At 42.0% G+C, this 21,630-nt stretch overlaps 1 protein-coding gene across 3 annotated transcripts in view; it reads right to left on the bottom strand.

Annotated features, from left to right (window-relative positions):
- The window catches only part of LOC132887900 (protein FAM107B-like), a 338,230-nt gene that overhangs the window by 209,753 nt on the left and 106,847 nt on the right, over nt 1–21,630 (bottom strand). For all 3 annotated transcript variants that reach the window (XM_060923673.1, XM_060923674.1, XM_060923675.1), the window contains exons 9-10: nt 19,874–20,019; nt 12,918–13,095 (exon numbers count right to left, since the gene is read on the bottom strand). In XM_060923673.1, coding sequence (XP_060779656.1) covers nt 12,918–13,095; nt 19,874–20,019 — 324 coding nt within the window. The remainder of the gene's footprint in view (nt 1–12,917; nt 13,096–19,873; nt 20,020–21,630) is intronic.

The following is a 21,630-nucleotide window of genomic DNA, read 5'->3' as shown; positions in this document are numbered from 1 at the left end:
TTACTTTTTGAATAAAAACCCTTTTTGTATCACTACCCTTCTAATGCACAACATGGGTCAAAAACGACCTGCATTCATTTTCCAGGTTATTTCATGTATGGCTGAGTGTTTCTATGATATACTTTTGAAATACAGTGGGGCAAAAAAGTATTTAGTCAGTCACCAATTGTGCAAGTTCTCCCACTTAAAAAGATGAGAGAGGCCTGTAATTTTCATCATAGGTACACTTCAACTATGAGAGACAGAATGAGAAAAAAAAAATCCAGAAAATCACATTGTCTGATTTTTAAAGAATTTATTTGCAAATTATGGTGGAAAATAAGAATTTGGTCAATAACAAAAGTTCATCTCAATACTTTGTTATATACCCTTTGTTGGCAATGACAGAGGTCAAACGTTTTCTGTAAGTCTTCACAAGGTTTTCACACACTGTTGCTGGTATTTTGGCCCATTCCTCCATGCAGATCTCCTCTAGAGCAGTGATGTTTTGGGGCTGTCGCTGGGCAACATGGACTTTCAACTCCCTCCAAAGATTTTCTATGGGGTTGAGATCTGGAGACTGGCTAGGCCACTCCAGGACCTTGAAATGCTTCTTACGAAGCCACTCCTTCGTTGCCCGGGCGGTGTGTTTGGGATCATTGTCATGCTGAAAGACCCAGCCACGTTTCATCTTCAATGCCCTTGCTGATGGAAGGAGGTTTTCACTCAAAATCTCACGATACATGGCCCCATTCATTATTTCCTTTACACGGATCAGTCGTCCTGGTCCCTTTGCAGAAAAACAGCCCCAAAGCATGATGTTTCCACCCCCATGCTTCACAGTAGGTATGGTGTTCTTTGGATGCAACTCAGCATTCTTTCTCCTCCAAACACGACAAGTTGAGTTTTTACCAAAAAGTTCTATTTTAGTTTCATCTGACCATATGACATTCTCCCAATCCTCTTCTGGATCATCCAAATGCTCTCTAGCAAACTTCAGACGGGCCTGGACATGTACTGGCTTAAGCAGGGGGACACGTCTGGCACTGCAGGATTTGAGTCCCTGGCGGCGTAGTGTGTTACTGATGGTAGCCTTTGTTACTTTGGTCCAAGCTCTCTGCAGGTCATTCACTAGGTCCCCCGTGTGGTTCTGGGATTTTTGCTCACCGTTCTTGTGATCATTTTGACCCCACGGGGTGAGATCTTGCGTGGAGCCCCAGATCGAGGGAGATTATCAGTGGTCTTGTACGTCTTGTATGTCTTCCATTTTCTAATAATTGCTCCCACAGTTGATTTCTTCACACCAAGCTGCTTACCTATTGCAGATTCAGTCTTCCCAGCCTGGTGCAGGTCTACAATTTTGTTTCTGGTGTCCTTTGACAGCTCTTTGGTCTTGGCCATAGTGGAGTTTGGAGTGTGACTGTTTGAGGTTGTGGACAGGTGTCTTTTATACTGATAACGAGTTCAAACAGGTGCCATTAATACAGGTAACGAGTGGAGGACAGAGGATCCTCTTAAAGAAGAAGTTACACGTCTGTGAGAGCCAGAAATCTTGCTTGTTTGTAGGTGACCAAATACTTATTTTACCGAGGAATTTACCAATTAATTCATTAAAAATCCTAATGTGATTTCCTGGATTCTTTCCCCCGATTCTGTCTCTCATAGTTGAAGTGTACCTATGATGAAAATTACAGGCCTCTCTCATCTTAAGTGGGAGAACTTGCACAATTGGTGGCTGACTAAATACTTTTTTGCCCCACTGTAAATTCATTTTGTCATTTACTTTTCCAAATATGCAGTAAATATCTTGTTTTTGTTTAGCACAAATCATCATTTTTATTTTTCCTTTCTTAAGTTATGAACAAGCACAGCTTTTGTAATTCTGCATCAAGTTTAAAGTTAAAAGTTAAAGTTAACTTTATTATCCCACAAGGGGAAATTCAAGTGGTCAGTGCATACACAGAGGTAGACAAGATTTAAAACATAAAAACATAAAACAAATAATAAATACCCCACCCCACCCTATACATCAGCAATCCAATTGATACATGCTGGTCTTTCACACACACACACACACACACACACAGTACTGTCAAGTTCTTTGCCCTTCATTTAAAATCCTGATTGCAGTGGGGACAAATGACTTACTGAACCTAATAGTTCTTATTTTCCTTTGCAGCAGTCTCATCTTGCCACGTTGGCTTGGCTGGAATCTATAGTATAGGGGATGGGTTGGATCCCTGAGAATACTCTCAGCTTTATGTAGTATAATGTCTTTGTATAGCTGGACAGCTGATACTTGATTACACCCAATTATCCCACTGGCATTCTTAATAATGCATTGTAATTTATCCTGATCATGTTTATGCATATTGCCAAAGACACAGATCAGTCCAAAGGACAAGACACTCTGAAGCACAGACCTATAAAACAACTGTAAAATACATCTATCAACATTAAAACTTCGTAACTTCCTTAAGAAAAACGTTCTCTGTTGGAGCTTTTTTACCTTAGAAGTGGCACATTTGTCAAACTTCAACTGATCATCAAGTTCAATCCCTAAATATTTGTAGGTGTTAACTCTTTCAATGGATGTGTTATTGACGACTGTGCGGGGTACTTCTTCTGTATTACGTCTAAAATCAATAACCATTTCTTTAGTTTTGGTTGCATTTACGGTAAGATGGTTTTCAAAGCACCAGCTTATGAAGCTCCCCATTTCCTCCTAAAAGCTGGCCATTGATGCACTCCCTGTTGTTAAAAATCCTACCAGGGCAGTGTCATCCGCATACTTAAAATAAGAGTGTCTGGTGTCAAAAGCGCGGCACTCATTGGTGTAAAGTGTATAAAGTATAGGGGACAACACGCAGCCCTGCGGTGCACCAGTATTGATGTACCTCATGGAAGAGATAGTCTGATTAAACCTGACCTGTTGGGTTCGCTTTAGAAGAAAATTGTTGATCCACATGATGAGCCTTGGATTAACGCCTAGATCTACCAGCTTACGTACCAGCAGGTGGGGTTGTATGGTGTTGAATGCACTGCTGAAGTCAATAAAGACAATCTTTACAAAACTCTGAGGTGCTTCAAGATGCTCGTATATACTAGTTGTCATTGTCAGCAGTGCATCCTCCACACCACGCTTTGGCTGGTACGCAAACTGGTATGGATCCAGTGATGGTGCTACGTCAGTAAGCAGATGTTTCAGCACAATCTTCTCCAGGCATTTCATGGGAGCTGATGTTAATGCAACAGGTCTTAAATCATTCATCTCTTTGGGCCTGTTGTTTTTAGGCACTGGTACGATCAGAGACTGCTTCCACTGGTCAGGTATTAAACCAGTGTCTACAGAACGTTGAAACAACACTTGAAAGGGAGGGGCAAGTAAGTCGGCACATGTACGCAAAACTTTACAGCTAATGCCATTTGGACCTTGAGATTTATTGGTATTAATACGTAAAAATTGTTCTTTAACCTCATCAATGGTGATTGTAATGTCACTGGCTTGCATAGCATTGACTGCATCCATTGCCAGGGTCTGCTGAGCTGTATAGTCAGTACTATCAAATCTGCAATAAAATGAGTTAAGTTCATCTCATCTCATTATGTGTAGCCGCTTTATCCTTCTACAGGGTCGCAGGCAAGCTGGAGCCTATCCCAGCTGACTACGGGCGAAAGGCGGGGTACACCCTGGACAAGTCGCCAGGTCATCACAGGGCTGACACATAGACACAGACAACCATTCACACTCACATTCACACCTACGCTCAATTTAGAGTCACCAGTTAACCTAACCTGCATGTCTTTGGACTGTGGGGGAAACCGGAGCACCCGGAGGAAACCCACGCGGACACGGGGAGAACATGCAAACTCCGCACAGAAAGGCCCTCGCCGGCCACGGGGCTCGAACCCGGACCTTCTTGCTGTGAGGCGACAGCGCTAACCACTACACCACCGTGCCGCCCCATGAGTTAAGTTCTTCTGCAAAAATAATATCATTTGAAACAGTCAGGTTATGCATTTTAGGTTTATATCCAGTCATTATTTGTAGTCCCTGCCAGGCCTTCCGAGAATCACTATTAAAAAGTGACTGAATCTTATTTGTGTAAACAGTTTTACAGTCCAGTATTTTTCTTTTAATATGTTTTTCTGTAAAAGTTTCATGTCCTCTTTTGAACCCCCAGATTTAAATAACCTCTTTTTTTGGTTTAGCAGTTCTTTGAGTTCAGGGGTGACCCACGGTTTGTTGTTGGGGTAAAGTTTCACTGTCTTTTTGGGAACGATTAGATCCTCGCAGAAGTTAATGTATCCTGTGACTACGAGCGCAGCGTCACTGATGTCCGTCGACGAGTTCATTAAAAGCTCCCAGTTGCTGCAGTCTAGGCAGACTCTCAGAGTGCTGGAAGCTTCAGCTGACCAGCACTTTACTTCTTTTTTTCTCACCTTTTCTCGATGCAGCAAAGGCTGATATGTTGGTATTAGATGGATCATGTTGTGGTCTGACCTAATGAGCCCTGGTAGAGCCCTTGCATAATAGGCTTTCTCCAGGTTGCCGTAGCACAGATCTAAACACGCTTCCTCGCGTGTAGAACATGCCACATATTGATGGTAAGCAGGCAGGGTCTCAGCCAGACTACAAAGATTGAAATCGCCAAGTATGAATTTTGCTGCGTCGGGCGCTTTTGCTTCAGTCAGTGTCACCAGCTCGTGTATAGTGTTGCCCGCCTCCCTCACATCAGCTGAGGGTGCGATGTATACAATAAAAAGGCAGATCTGATTTATTTCGCGGGGCATGTAGTAGGGTCTTAGGTTGACCGCTAACAGTTCTATGTCTTTTGTGCAAAGTCTATGTTTCACAGTAATGTGTGTTGGGTTACAGTATTTGTTATTTACGAACAAACACACACCTCCGCCTTTGCTCTTTCCAGAGTTTGCATTACGGTCTGCCCTTACCAGTGTGAAATCTTCCAGGTCGGCGGCTGAGACGGGATCTGATTCCGTCAGCCAGGTTTCTGATAGACAGATCAGACAGGATTGCCGGTAGTCCGCTAAATATTGTGCACAGGCGCGAAGTTCATCAATTTTGTTCCGTATACTTTGTACGTTCCCAAACATGATTGTTGGTAGTGGTGGTCTGAATGGTCTCCTCCTAAGTTGGGCCCACACCCCTCCTTTCCTGCCCCGTTTTCGTCTTGTTTTATGGCATGCATGTAGTGGTGTCGGTAATCCCAGAAATTGATCTTGGGAGAAAGATGGAACTGCTTCCCTGAGTTTTAGCAGAGCCTCCCGGTTGTAAGTGATTTTAAGTCGGGGTCCTGTAGGAAGCCCAGTTGCCAACACCGTGCAATCCAGGAGGCAGATGATTACTACCAAAATCAAAAGTATTTCCATGTCTCGTCTCATCTTGCGTGAGTGTGAATGCTTATAATTAACTCGCAGTACTAAAAAGACAAACTTTCACCACGCAAACAAACAAACATTTCTACAAACAGAACGTAGTGCACCTGACCGTGTCGCCGCAAGGAGCATGGGTCAGAAACGACCCGCATGCATTTACTCCAGCGTTTGGTGGGAACTGTGAATTGTGCTTGTGTCAGACATTTCACAGCTCAGCACAGCGCCCTTTGCCCATCTCATACATGGAAGTAATGTTTCTCAATTGTTCTAACATTACCTTAGAAAAAAATTGATTAGTTTAGGTTACCTTGAGAGTGAGTAGATTACTTGTCAGAAAGTTACAAGTAATTACTATTAGCTACCGAGCTGTTGACATATTCTACTTTAGTTCGCTAATTTTATTGTAGTTGGCTTAGCTAACGACATAGTTAATAAATAAATAACTGGCCCCATTCACTGCTAAAGTAATTACTTGAAACAAATTATTATTATAGTATTAAGACATTTAATTTTAAATCACGGGCGGCACGGTGGTGTAGTGGTTAGCGCTGTCGCCTCACAGCAAGAAGGTCCTGGGTTCGAGCCCCGTGGCCGGCAAGGGCCTTTCTGTGCGGAGTTTGCATGTTCTCCCCGTGTCCGCGTGGGTTTCCTCCGGGTGCTCCGGTTTCCCCCACAGTCCAAAGACATGCAGGTTAGGTTAACTGGTGACTCTAAATTGAGCGTAGGTGTGAATGTGAGTGTGAATGGTTGTCTGTGTCTATGTGTCAGCCCTGTGATGACCTGGCGACTTGTCCAGGGTGTACCCCGCCTTTCGCCCGTAGTCAGCTGGGATAGGCTCCAGCTTGCCTGCGACCCTGTAGAACAGGATAAAGCGGCTAGAGATAATGAGATGAGATGAATTTTAAATCACACTTGGATGACCCATGTGTAGTAATATAAAAAGTATTTTTGTTCATAAAGTAGGAAAGAAAAAATTAAATTAACGATTTGTGGTAATTAAAAACAAGATATTTAAAGAATACTTGGAATATTCAATCATAAAATAAAATGATTTCAAAAGATAGAGCAAAGAAAAACTCAGTCAGCATGCAATAATCTGGAAAATGAATGCGGGTCATTTTTGACCCATGTTGTGCATTAGAAGGGGTGTGCATATGTTTTGCATCAAAGGGTTAAAAAAAATTAAGTGAAAATGCAGAATCCATGTGTGAAAAAGAAAGTACGCCACATGATTCAATAGCTTGTAGAACCACCTTTTGCAGCAATAACTTGAAGCAGTCGTTTTCTGTATGATTTTATCAGTCTCTCACATCGTTGTGGAGGAATTTTGGCTCGCTCTTCTTTACAACATCGCTTCAGTTCATTCATGTCTGAGGGCATTTGTTTATGCACAGTTCTCTTAAGGTCCCGCCACAGGATTTCAACTGGGTCGAGGTCTGGACTTTGACTTGGCCATTTCAACACCTTGATTCTTTTCTTTTTCAGCCATTCTGCTGTAGATTTGCTGGTGTGCTTGGGATCATTGTCCTGCTGCATGACTCAATTGCAGCCAAGCTTTAGCTGTTGGGCAGATGGCCTCACATTTGCCTCTAGAATACTTTGGTATAGAGAGCGTGCACGTGATGTCACGAGGTCACGTGATATTTGTTTATCTGCCATCTTGGATGGCATGGCCGCGCATAGAACTTAGACGAACCCATTCTAATTATCAAGTGTGTGGGAGTAGATCTTTCGAGAATGGTTATATCTTGTTCAGCATTTGGTTGTACCAATAGACAGGGCCAAAAGGAGGGCCTGTCATTTTATAGATTCCCCGCAGACGAGGAGAGACGCGCAAAATGGGTGTCCGCTGTGCGAAGAGAAAACTGGTACCCCAGTTCTACCAGCCGAATTTGTAGTGAACACTTCATATCAGGTAGGTGTAATCTTCTAATACATTTATATCTGATACTGAATAATAATTCTGCACAGATAGCGGTGATTTGTGATATTTTTCTCATCTCATTATCTCTAGCCGCTTTATCCTGTTCTACAGGGTAGCAGGCAAGCTGGAGCCTATCCCAGCTGACTACGGGTGAAAGGCGGGGTACACCCTGGACAAGTCGCCAGGTCATCACAGGGCTGACACATAGACACACAACCATTCACACTCACATTCACACCTACGCTCAATTTAGAGTCACCAGTTAACCTAACCTGCATGTCTTTGGACTGTGGGGGAAACCGGAGCACCCGGAGGAAACCCACGCGGACACGGGGAGAACATGCAAACTCCGCACAGAAAGGCCCTTGCCGGCCACGGGGCTCGAACCCGGACCTTCTTGCTGTGAGGCGGCAACGCTAACCACTACACCATCGTGCTACCCTGTGATATTTTTTTTTCAGACAAAAACATACATACTTACAACCCTGTCATTATCTGGAACTGAGTTTAGATTTCGAACATTCTTACGATAAAACGTCCTGCATAGTCTCTTTATGATAAACGTCTTAATGCCACTTACCCGTGAGGTTATCAAGTAGACATTCTTCTTCGGAACCTTCCAGAGGTATAGTTGGGATAGCCATCCCGCAACAAAATATTTATAAGCTTCCAGGCTCTTGTAAGCTTTGAGGGCTTTGCCAGTGTAACACGATTCACGATTAACAAGAAAATTGTAAATGTCGTGGTAGGCCAGATCGGGCAAATCGCCGGCACCGCAGCTCCGAATTTCCCTGAACAAGGATTGTGGCAGGTTGCACGGATCTGCAATCCCCAACCTGGAACACTTTTCCACGTAACGCTGCCTCACGTCACCTTCAAGATGCTGAACAAACTTAGACAAGTTATCGCGCGATGTAGATGGGGTATTTTCCGAATTTTCTTGGGGATTACTCCCTGGATCCATTACGCTCGCGCAAGGTAAACAATCCTGAAGCCATCCAATATGGCGGAGTAAACACGGACGGGTCACGTGACTGCACATCCAGAGGAGTTCATGGTTGACTTAATGACTGCAAGGTGCCCAGGCCCTGTGGCTGCAAAACAAGCCCAAATCATTATCACCCCTCCACCACCGTGCTTGATGGTTGGTATGAGGTGTTTGTGCTGATATGCTGTGTTTGGTTTTTCCTAAACATGACGCTCTGCATTATGGCCAAACATTTCCACTTTGGTCTCATCTGTCCAAAGGACATTGTTCCAGAAGGCTTGTGGCTTGTTCAGATGCATCTTTGCGAACCTAAGCCGTGCCACCATGTTCTTTTTAGATAGAAGAGGCTTTCTTCTGGCAACTCTTCCAAACAAGCCATACTTGCGCAGTCTTTTTCTAATTGTACTGTCATGAACTTTAACATTTAACATGCTAACTGTGGCCTGTAGAGTCCTAAATGTAGTTCTTGGTTATTTTACAATTTCTTTGAGCATTGCATGGTCTGGCCTTGGAGTAAATTTGCTGGGACGTCCACTCCTGAGAAGATTTGCAACTGCCTTGAATGTTTTCCACTTCTGAATAATCGTTCTCACAATAGAATGATGGATTTCAAATTGTTTGGAAATGCCCTTATAACCAGAGGTGGACAAAGTACCCAACTTCATTACTGAAGTCAAAGTACAGATCCCACAGGTCAAATGTTACTCCAATATAAACGAAAGTTGTCCAGTCAAATTTTTACTAAAGTGGGGGTGTCGTGGCTCAGGTGGATAAGGCGCCATACCATAAATCCGGGGACCCGGGTTCGATTCCGACCTGAGGTCATTTCCCGATCCCTCCCCGTCTCTCTCTCTCCTGCTCATTTCCTGTCTCTACACTGTCCTATCCAAATAAAGGTGAAAAAAGCCCAAAAAATATCTTAAAATTTTTTTTTACTGAAGTACTTGCTCTTAAAAATACTTAAGTATTAAAAGTACATTTTCTGTCAACGCATCGTTGCATTATTGCCACAACGCTTACAAAACCTCATGCCGTTACCAAAGACAGAAATATGAACTCACAAAATGAACGCATGCTGTGCCATCATGGTGGTTTAACGTTAAGCTAGCTAGTTAGTGAAGCTCCACCTGACATGCTAGCAAACTCTTCAAACTCAAAATCATATTGGGTAGCTAATGCTACGAGAAAATAAAGATTTCTACATTGTTTATTTGGCAAGATTATGCTAAAACATATTTCTGAAAGGACTTCAGATAAGTTAACGTTATTCATGTTAGCGTAACTCTGTTTTTACATGCTAACTAACAGTGTCCAAGTTAACTAGCTATGTGTTAACGTTAGCTGTGGACAAGGCGACGGCAACTTGGTGGGAAAATCCACAGAAAGTCATTTGACTAACCAGACTGCACAGCTATTGCAATGTTATCGCTCGCTCTAAAAGTACAGACAACTTCATTACAAGCTTTCTCTTGGAGTAAAACATTTATATACCTCAATATGCTTCCGCAGGTCAGACGGAGAGTTTTTGTAGGCCGTGATGTGGTTTGTTTTCGGCAAACAAAGCAAACATTTAAAATGAAACAAATCTTTATTCCTTTCAGAAAACTGAAACATGGGTTCTAGGTCTGGCCACGGGTGCGTGCATTCCCCAGAAGAACCGCCTCCTTCCATTCTGCCATCAACTGATCGTGTTAAATAAAGCTGCTGAGAAATCATTGAACTTGATTTTATACAGTCTATGGATGTGACGTGACCCTAGTGATTACTGATAGACTGTCTCAGTGTCACCTGCGAAAAAACCCAATCACATTTTAGAAAAGGAAAAAAACTCCACTTTCAAAGCTGCTTCATAGTAACAAGTAGCGAGGACCTTGACAGAAATGTAGTGGAGTGAAAAGTATGATATTTGTCTTTCAGATGTAGTGAAGTTAAAGTCATAAGTTTCCCAAAAAAATTAATACTCAAGTAAAGTACAGATACTCAAAAAGTGTACTTAAGTACAGTACTCAAGTAAGTATACTTCGTTACTGTCCACCTCTGCTGATAACCCTTCCCAGACTGATGTGCAGCAACAATTGCTTCTCTAAGATCATTGCTGATGTCTTTCCTTCTTGGCATTATGTTAACATACACCTGAGTGCTCCAGACCAGCAAACTGCCAAAACCTCTGCTTTTTAAGAGGTGGCCACACTGGCCGATGAACAATTAATCAAATTTATTTGATCAGCAACACCTGGCTGCTAACTGCCTTCATAATTTCCATGGAAGCAGTAAGGGTGTACTTAATTTTTCGCACACTGCTACTGCATTTTTGGCTTACTTTGTGTTAAATAAATAATGACAGGGTGAATGTCTCATGTGTTATCGGTCATCCAAGGTTGTATTTGCCTAATTTTAAGACCTGGTAAGGACCAGATGATTTTTTTTATTACAGTGGTGCTTGAAAGTTTGTGAACCCTTTAGAATTTTCTATATTTCTGCATAAATATGACCTAAAACATCATCAGATTTTCACACAAGTCCTAAAAGTAGATAAAGAGAACACAGTTAAACAAATGAGACAAAAATATTATACTTGGTCATTTATTTATTGAGGAAAATGATCCAATATTACATATCTGGGAGTGGCAAAAGTATGTGAACCTTTGCTTTCAGTATCTGGTGTGACCCCCTTGTGCAGCAATAACTGCAACTAAACGTTGGCGGTAACTGTTGATCAGTCCTGCACACCGGCTTGGAGGAATTTTAGCCCATTCCTCCGTACAGAACAGCTTCAACTCTGGGATGTTGGTGGGTTTCCTCACATGAACTGCTCGCTTCAGGTCCTTCCACAACATTTCCGTTGGATTAAGGTCAGGACTTTGACTTGGCCGTTCCAAAACATTAACTTTATTCTTCTTTAACCATTCTTTGGTAGAACGACTTGTGTGCTTAGGGTCGTTGTCTTGCTGCATGACCCACCTTCTCTTGAGATTCAGTTCACGGACAGATGTCCTGACATTTTCCTTTAGAATTGGCTGGTATAGTTCAGAATTCATTGTTCCATCAATGATGGCAAGCCGTCCTGGCCCAGATGCAGCAAAACAGGCCCAAACCATGATGCTACCACCACCATGTTTCACAGATGGGATAAGGTTCTTATGCTGGAATGCAGTGTTTTCCTTTCTCCAAACATAACGCTTCTCATTTAAACCAAAAGTTCTATTTTGGTCTCATCCATCCACAAAACATTTTTCAAATAGCCTTCTGGCTTGTCCACGTGATCTTTTGCAAACTGTAGATGAGCAGCAATGTTCTTTTTGGAGAGCAGTGGCTTTCTCCTTGCAACCCTGCCATGCACACCATTGTTGTTCAGTGTTCTCCTGATGGTGGACTCATGAACATGAACATTAACATTAGCCAATGTAAGAGAGGCCTTCAGTTGCTTAGAAGTTACCCTGAGGTCCTTTGTGACCTCGCCGACTATTACACGCCTTGCTCTTGGAGTGATCTTTGTTGGTCGACCACTGCTGGGGAGGGTAACAATGGTCTTGAATTTCCTCCATTTGTACACAATCTGTCTGACTGTGGATTGGTGGAGTCCAAACTCTTTCGAGATGGTTTTGTAACCTTTTCCAGCCTGATGAGCATCAACAATGCTTTTTCTGAGGTCCTCAGAAATCCTCTTTGTTCGTGCCATGATACACTTCCACAAACATGTGTTGTGAAGATCAGACTTTGATAGATCCCTGTTCTTTAACTAAAACAGGGTGCCCACTCACACCTGATTGTCATCCCACTGATTGAAAACACCTGACTCTAATTTCACCTTCAAATTAACTGCTAATCCTAGAGGTTCACATACTTTTGCCACTAACAGATATGTAATATTGGATCATTTTCCTCAATAAATAAATGACCAAGTATAATATTTTTGTCTCATTTGTTTAACTGGGTTCTCTTTATCTACTTTTAGGACTTGTGTGAAAATCTGATGATGTTTTAGGGCATATTTATGCAGAAATATGGAAAATTCTAAAGGGTTCACAATCTTTCAAGCACCACTGTATGTCCTGACACTTAAAACCTCGACTTGAAAGAGGGTGTACTTTTTTTTTCTGTACATCTGGATTTCTGTAAGGCTGCTCTATGATGATATCCACTGTTAAAAGCGCTATTCAAATAAAACGTAATTTTCTTGTTAAAGCTTGAGAACTTGTCCTTTAACAGCACGGCGATTTAAATGATGCTGATAGACAGAAGGGATGGCCTCATATCTCCTGATACTCTGTTGTTACGCGATAGGAAATGGCTTCATTAAGTCTAATGATGGTGGATTTTTGTAGTGTAGGTTAAACAGCTATACATCCACCAGCACAATCGCTGCCAGATAAAGAGGACAAAAGTCTGAGGAGGACATGTTCATTAAACCCCTTCTCTTTGATGTTTACGGTGTGGAAAACATAATTATTTGGTTTGCATATACCACAGATACCAACTGGCAATGAGTAATGCAAGGTCAGTAAACTAGGTATGAGCAATTGTTTAAAAACAACATACAAAAAAAAAAGGTTTCCAGAAACGACTGCCTGCAGCGAACACAGAGCATGGCAAAGTCCTGCGTGGTGTTGTTTTGAGGATGATACTTACGCTGTGCCAGAATTCCCTGGATGCGGTATCCCAGCAAGATGGCCGCGTGCTGCACGTCCAGCCTGTTGAGCAGGTTTGCCGTGGTGACGGCAGGCAGCCTTTCACCGTTAGTTCCTTCCACAAAGTAGATCATCTCCAGAGGATTATCCAGTTCTGCTAGACGAGTGATCTGCACAATCTGAGTCATGCACATATTTATATATAAGTTATATATACACATTATATATACCATACTGTATATGCCTCTGCACACACAGTCATTAAAGGAGAACTGAAGGCAAATTTTTTTTATTATCAAAATTCTATTTATCTCATTTTATTAAATATCGGAATGCATTTTTATAGCTGTTTTGTCGCTGCTATAGCAAGTTATGAGTGTTTGAAATATGCTCTTTAATGTATCAGTCCATATGTCAAAGCAATGGCCGTAAACGAGATTCGCTGAGACCTGTGCGAGACATCGTAGGACGGAAGTAAAACGTACAGCGGAAATCAAAGTGACCGACATCTGCCAACATCGTCAAAAGACGCGCGCGCCCTCTATCGAATGCTGACGTAATCAAGCCGGAAGTTTTCCCCGTGTCCGAAATCGCTCCCTACTCACTATATAGCGTGGACGCCATTTTGTAGTGCTGTCCGAAACCTTAGTGAGGATTATGCGGGAAATGCACTCAGTATAATATGTATTCATCACAAAAATACATGCATGTATTTATTATTTTGAAAACCCACCAGCCGCCTGATCTGGCACGTTTTAATTGCGCGATAGTAATGATGTAAATACCAGCGCGACGGACTCGTCCTTATCCTGTCTTCTTTCCATCTCTTCTCTACTCCACGTTGGTTGGAAGTCGTATGGAATAATCTCCATGTCACGTACGTGAGGGAGGCGGCGTTATGTGCAGAAGTATACAGTTTAATAAAGTGTAGAATATATATACAGTGAGAATATATACACAGGCAAACAATCCAAAACCAGAATACAAGCAAAAGGGTCGGTCGAGGCGCAAACAGTACATCAAAGGCTAAGCGAGGACAAGAACAAGAAACCGGCGCAAGGATCGTGAAACAGGAAATCAAGACAACGGGGAGAAAGGCTCGGTAATGCGTACAGTGATACTTTGCGATGCAAATGCATCAGCGCAGTCCTTAAATAGGCAAACACGTGGTTCCTTGTTCACGGTGCGCGTGCTGGAGTCCGCTCGGCACACCTTCAGGTGCACGCGCCACAGCGCGCAGCACTGACGCTCCATCACTGATGAAGCTGGCAAATCTCTAAATTAATCTAAATTGGAGTGATATGGCGATATCGCCGCTGTGTAAACAGTTTTCAAAATGGCAGCGCTGACACTTTACGTTTGAAGTCTCGCACAAGTCTCATGAAGATCGCGCGGATAAGCAACGCCTGCCGTGGACCAAACGAACTGCATTCAACATGGCTAAAAACCGAAAAGGCCGATAAGTGCAATATAATATGCCGATACGAGTCACGATATAAGGTTAATAAAACCGAAAATGTAATTGAGTAACGTTAATTAAGAAATAAAGCAAGTTTAAAAATGACTTCAGTTCCCCTTTAAGAAGTAATACACACTAATCCTTATATGAATAATGGCATTTATTCCATCCACATTCACTGGATATGAGCAATCGTGTGCTCTGATTGGCTACTCTACTACTAGGATATCAGCTCATATACCATGAGTAGAGAAAAACAAAATGGCGGCGCACGTTACTGAACCAACCGAGGATGAAATAAAAACTCTACTCGAAAACAAAACCCCAAAAAATAATTTAAAAAAGCAACAAAACATGGAATAAAAGTATTTGATGGTTATAACGTACCTTTTTAAAAAAATGTTCAAGAATTATTATCGCATTTTTCACAAATTGCTCCTGTCATTTCGCTGGCTTGTTTACGTTCTAAGCAGAAATGATTTTGTCGGATGTTTTGTATGAAGTTTTTATTTATCGAATTTGCTAAAAATAAAAATGCTCAGTGTTTTCAAAATCCAGTGAATGTGGATAGAATAAAACAGTTATTCCACTCAATCTCGTCGTACATGGCTTATAGTCAACTCTGTGCTATGCACCTCGTCGGCTATCAGCTCATATACGACTCGATTGAGTGGAATAACTGTTAAATATGCATATAACAGAAATATAAAACTAAATGTATAATATATAAAAGTATATAGAATTTACAGAATTTCAAACTTCAATGTTTTTTTTTTCATTTCTATGGATTCATCAGTCCATGTTATAATGACCTAAATTTTAAGAAATGCAAATACATAATTGCGTCAGATATCTGTAATGTTCAAAACTGTGACATTATGAAGTGTTCTCTATTCAGTTTGTTAGTGTTTATTTTTCTTTTTCCAAAATACTTTACTTTTATTCTTCAAATATTTTTACATTTGGCGCACTAGTTAGCCTTCCTCTTCTTCTTCTTTCGGCTGTTCCTGTTAGGGGTCGCCACAGCGTTTAATGTCCCTCCATCTCCTCCTGTCCTCTGTATCTTTTTCTGTAGCACCAACTGTCCTCATGTCCTCCTTCACCACATCCACACATCTCATCTTTGGTCTTCCTCTTTTCCTTCTCCCCAGCAACTCCACCTCCAGCATTCTTTTCCCAATATACCCTGGATCTCTCCTCTGTACATGTCCAAGCCATCTCAATCTCGCCTCTTTCGCTTTGTCTCCAAGCCGTCCTACATGTGCTGTCCTTCTAATATTCTTGTTTCTAATCCTGTCCAACTTTGTCACTCCCAATGAAAATCTCAACATCTTCAACTCCGCTACCTCCAGTTCAGCTTCCTGTCTTTTTGTCAGTGCTGCTGTCTTGCACACTTCCCCTTTCACTCTGGCTGGCAACCTTCTGTTGCTTCTGTTGTTGTGGCAACCTTCGCCATTGCTTTGTACAGTTGACCCCAGATATTTGAACTCATCTGCTTTGATCATCTCTATTCCTTATAGCTGTACTATTTCACTGTCATCACACTCATTCACGCACATGTACTCTGTCCTTTCTCCTGCTGACTTCCATTCCCCTTCTCTCTAGTGCATATCTCCATGGCTCTAACCCTGTGTCCGAAATCGTTCCCTACTCACTATATAGGGAGGACACCATTTTGTAGTGCTGTCCGAAAACTTAGTGAAGATTATTTACACCCTATATAGTGCACTCGAAGTATCCCACAATGCATCACGAAAAGTAGTGTACAACCGATGGTCACTAACCAAAGCAGTATATCCCATCAAGCATTGCGGTCATGCTGAAAAAAATCAAATTAAAAGTCTCAAATTTGATTTAATAAAAGGCAGCAGCAGAGAAGAAAGTATTCAGCCTTGATTTAAAAAGAACTGAAAGATGCAGGTACTTTGTACTGATTAATGTGGGAAATGCGCTCAGTATAATATGCATTTATCACAAAAAAAAATTATATATATATATATATATATATATATATATATATATATATATATATATATATAAAAGTGTTATTTACCAGCTGGGAGGTCCGTATCGTGAAATACCGTGACCGAGGTCTTGAAAGTACTGAGCGAGGCCCTCTGGGCCGAGGTCAGTATTCAAGGCCGAGGTCACGGTATTTCACCATACGGACCGACCTTAAGCTGGTAAATAATATATATATTTTTTCTTTACCAACTTCTAACAGAAAACGAGAGCGCCCGAAAGGGAAAACCGAGCCGAGCCGCCATTTTGAATCCTCATTCACGGCTGTAATGCAAATGGCTTCCTCCTCGGTATACAAGTGCACTTCCATGGCAGGAAAAAAAAAAAACTACATTTTGCCGCCTATGTAGTCCCCTATTTATACAAATAGGAGTCATTCAGGATTCAGCCATGTTTTTGCTCGGCGTTAGCAACAGTTACAGGTTTTTAGCTTTCTCCTGAAATGTTTTCTTTTATTTCTTCTTCCTCAGGGCAGTAAAACTCGCTTTCGCTGTAAATACTGTCATTATCGCTATCCATGATGTAAAATTAATGTTATTCTCCTGAGAAATGCTGGCAAAAATAAGATTTTTGATAAAAATCTTATAAATAAATCTTATAAAAAAGATAAATGTTGACAAAAATTGCTACTGTGTTTGTTGTTGTTGTGAACGAGCGAGTCGCCAGAGGTCCATAACTAGGGTCTGTACTGTAGGATACAGTCCCGTTCACCAGCCAGTCAGAGCGCTGGATTTGATGGAAACTGGACAGCAAAAAAAAAAAAATATATATATATATATTATTTACCAGCTGGGAGGTCCGTATCGTGAAATACCGTGACCGAGGTCTTGAAAGTACTGAGCGAGGCCCTCTGGGCCGAGGTCAGTATTCAAGGCCGAGGTCACGGTATTTCACCATACGGACCGACCTTAAGCTGGTAAATAATATATTTATTATTTTCTTTACCAAATTCTAACGGAAAACGAGAGCGCCCGAAAGGGAAAACCGAGCCGAGCCGCCATTTTGAATCCTCATTCACGGCTATAATGCAAATGGCTTCCTCCTCGGTATACAAGTGCACTTCCATGGCAGGAAAAAAAACTACATTTTGCCGCCTATGTAGTCCCCTATTTATACAAATAGGAGTCATTCAGGATTCAGCCATGTTTTTGCTCGGCGTTAGCAACAGTTAGAGGTTTTTAGCTTTCTCCTGAAATGTTTTCTTTTATTTCTTCTTCCTCAGGGTAGTAAAACTCACTTTTGCTGTGAACACTGTCATTATCGCTATCCATGATGTAAAATTAATGCTATTCTACTGAGAAATGCGAAAATAAATGTTGACCAAAAATTGCTACTATGTTTGTTGTTGTTGTGAACGAGCGAGTCGCCAGAGGTCCGTAACCGGGGTCCGTATCGTAGGATTCCAGACCGCTCGTGAGCCAATCAGAGTGCACGATTTGATGGAAACCGGACCGCGAAAAAAATAAATGCGCATATATATATATATATATATATATATATATATATATATATATATATATATATATATATATAAATTATTTTGGCGGCACGGTGGTGTAGTGGTTAGCGCTGTCGCCTCACAGCAAGAAGGTCCGGGTTCGAGCCCCGTGGCCAGCGAGGGCCTTTCTGTGCGGAGTTTGCATGTTCTCCCCGTGTCCGCGTGGGTTTCCTCCGGGTGCTCCGGTTTCCCCCACAGTCCAAAGACATGCAGGTTAGGTTAACTGGTGACTCTAAATTGACCGTAGGTGTGAATGTGAGTGTGAATGGTTGTCTGTGTCTATGTGTCAGCCCTGTGATGACCTGGCGACTTGTCCAGGGTGTATCCCGCCTCTCGCCCATAGTCAGCTGGGATAGGCTCCAGCTTGCCTGCGACCCTGTAGAACAGGATAAAGCGGCTACAGATAATGAGATGAGATATATTATTTTGAAAACCCACCAGCCGACTGATCTGGCACGTTTTAATTGTGTAACAGTAATGACGGAAATGTCAGCGCGACAGAGTAGTGTCCGAAAGCTTTTTTTTTCATTTTACCAATGAACTAACTATATACTAGTAGTCCTCTATATAGTAATTCCCTATAAAGGGAGTAGGGAGTAGTGAACGAGTGAGCGATTTCGGACACAGGGCAAGTTTTCTTCCTGGCACACTAGTTAGTAAGTAGCAGAAGAAAAAAAAAATTAATTCCATGTTTTTATTTCGAATTTGTAATGCAAAACTGAACTTTTCACTGTTTTTCAAGATGTTTTATAATATTTCATACCTTCATACGAACCCTAAAATGGCAAAAGGTATATCAGGTCATTGTGGTGGAGAGACAAATCTGGGCTAAGGTCTAACGCTAACCTGAGCTGCAGAATTCTTGGGGTGGAAAAGGACAGCACGGAGCCTCATGTGATCTGAACTGTCACTGGGTTGGGGTCTGATTGCCATTTATCTCACACCACACGAATGAACATTTCTAAGCAACATGAACTGCATGAAATACAATGTCTTGCAAAAGTATTCATCCCCCTTGGTGTTTGTCCTGTTAAAAAAGCTTAATTATTGTTTGTGTCTCAATAAATCAACAATGTGCACCTTTAAAGTGGTAGACATGTCGTGTAAATCAAACGGTGCTAACCCTCCAAAAATCCATTTTAATTCCAGCTTGTCATGCGGCAAAACAGAACCAACACCAAGGCGGATGAATACTTTTGCGAGACACTGTACCTTCCAATTTTATACTCATATGCAGCCACTGTTTATTTTTATACTCACAAAAATTTGAGATATTTTATTTTTCCATCTGTGTCTCATTCACTTTTTGCCAATTAGTAACTTAAAGGAAATGTTAACGGTCCTGTAGTCTGTATTATCAGTTTCAACAGTGAGGAGATCTTCGTTTGCAGTGGGGGTTGCTGTAAAACCAGGCCAGTCTTTAATCATGCTGCCAGCTCCGTGCTGTGAAAGCGGACTGCCCCCACTCTTTGTGTCCCAGGAAATAGGGAAAATCTCTCAGCAGAACAGACACGCGATTCTACAGTGACTCTGTCTGTGAAGAGTCTTCAATAATTGATCTGCTATCAGCTAACCATCCTATGAGCGGAGAACAGGGAGCAGTGAGTGGCTCCTCAGTTTAGGGATGAATAGAAGCTGTTGCTATGGATACTGCTGGGCTAAAAAATGGTGATGAGCCGAGGAGCGCAGGTGGTGACAGGAGCCATAGAGAGCGATCCATTAAGACACCAGAAAGGCTGAGGACGTCCATGCAGGAAGAATACAATAATGAGGGCGCCCATTTCAGCTGACACACGTACGCACATCTACACACAAAGCCCAAATATAAACCAGTGCAAAATCTGGATACCACAGATGTTACGATTCATTTAATATTATTTTTAATACCTGAACCTTCTATTCCACATAAAAAAAAGACTGCATTAATGCAGAATATGGAGTGGACTCAAGGTGTACTTGGGGGTTTGCGATCTGTTACCTGTACACTGTTGTTGCCCGCACTGGTGGCTCTTTTAAGGCGTCGGCCTGCAGAGAGCCCCTCTCCAAGCAGCAGAGCTAGTCTCCTCTCCATCTTTGCCTGGAAAATCCTATCACTCACATCACGCTCCATCACGCCCAGCAACACTACACAACAGTAAACACAAATATATACAGTATGACATGGAAATATATACAGTGTCTTGCAAAAGTATTCCTCCCCCTTGGTGTTTGTCCTGTTTGGTCACATTACAAGCTGGAATTAAAATGGAGTTTTGGAGCGTTAGCACCATTTGATTTACACAACATGCCTACAACTTTAAAGGTCCAAATTGTTGTTTTATTGTGACGCAAACAATAATTAAGATGAAGAAACAGAAATCTGGAGTGTGCATACAGTAAGTATTCACCCCCTTTCGTATGAAACCCCTAAATAAGCACTGGTCCAACCAATTCACTTCATAAGTCACATAATTAGTTGAATGAATGCACACTGGTGGATCTTAAAGTGTCACATGATCTGTCACATGATGTCTGTATAAATCACCCTGTTCTGGAAGGACCCTGACTCTCCAACACGACTAAGCAAGCAACATGAGAACCAAAGAGCCTCCAAACAGGTCAGAGACAAAGTTGTGGAGAAGTATAGATCAGGGTTGGGTTATAAAAAATATCCCAAACTTTGAATATCCCAGGGAGCGCCATTAAATCCATTACAGCAAAATGGAAAGAATATGGCACCACTACAAACCTGACAAGAGAAATCCGCACACCAAAACTCACAGACCGGGCAAGGAGGGCATTAATCAGAGATGCAACAAAAACACCAAAGATAACACTGAAGGAGCTGCAAAGATCCACAGCGGAGATGGGAGTATCTGTCCATAGGACCACTTTAAGCCGTACACCCCACAGAGCGGGGCTTTATGGAAGAGTGGCCAGAAAAAAGTCATTGTTTAAGAAAACACGTTTGGAGTTTGCCCAACAGCATGTGGCCGACTCCCCAAACACATGGAAGAAGATTCTCTGGTCAAATGAAACTAAAATTGATCTTTTTGGCCATCATGGGAAACACCATGTGTGGCACAAACCCAACACCCTGAGAACACCATTCCTACAGTGAAGCATGGTGGTGGCAGCATCATGCTGTGGGGATGTTTTTCATCTGCAGGGACAGGAAAGCTGGTCAGGACTGAAGGAAAGATGGATGGCACTAAATACAGGGCAATTCTGGAGGAAAACCTGTTTGAGTCAGCCAGAGATTTGAGACTGGGATGAAGGTTCACGGTCCAGCAGGACAATGACCCTAAACATACTGCTAAAGCTGCACTGGAGTGGTTTAAAGGGAAACATTTAAATGTCTTGGAATGGCCTAATCAAAGCCCAGACCTCAATCCAATTGAGAATCTGTGGCATAACTTGAAGATTGCTGGACACCAACGCAACCCATCTAACTTGAAGGAGTTGAAGCAGTTTTGCCTTGAGGAATGGGCAAAAATCCCAGTGGCTAGATGTGCTAAGCTAATCGAGACATACCCCAAGAGACTTGCAGCTGTAATTGCAGCAAAAGGTGGCTCTACAAGGTGTTGACTTTGGGAGGGTGAATACTTATGCACACTCCAGATTTCTGTTTTTTTCATCTTAATGACTGTTTGTGTCACAATAAAAAAACAATTTCCACCTTTAAAGTTGTAGGCATGTTGTGTAAATCAAATGGTGCTAACGCTCCAAAAATCCATTTTAATTCCAGCTTGTAAT

Source organism: Neoarius graeffei, chromosome 6, assembly GCF_027579695.1.
Source record: "Neoarius graeffei isolate fNeoGra1 chromosome 6, fNeoGra1.pri, whole genome shotgun sequence".
NCBI lineage: Eukaryota > Metazoa > Chordata > Actinopteri > Siluriformes > Ariidae > Neoarius > Neoarius graeffei.
Note: the sequence above shows the minus strand (reverse complement) of the source record. Positions and strands in the feature narration are given on the sequence as shown.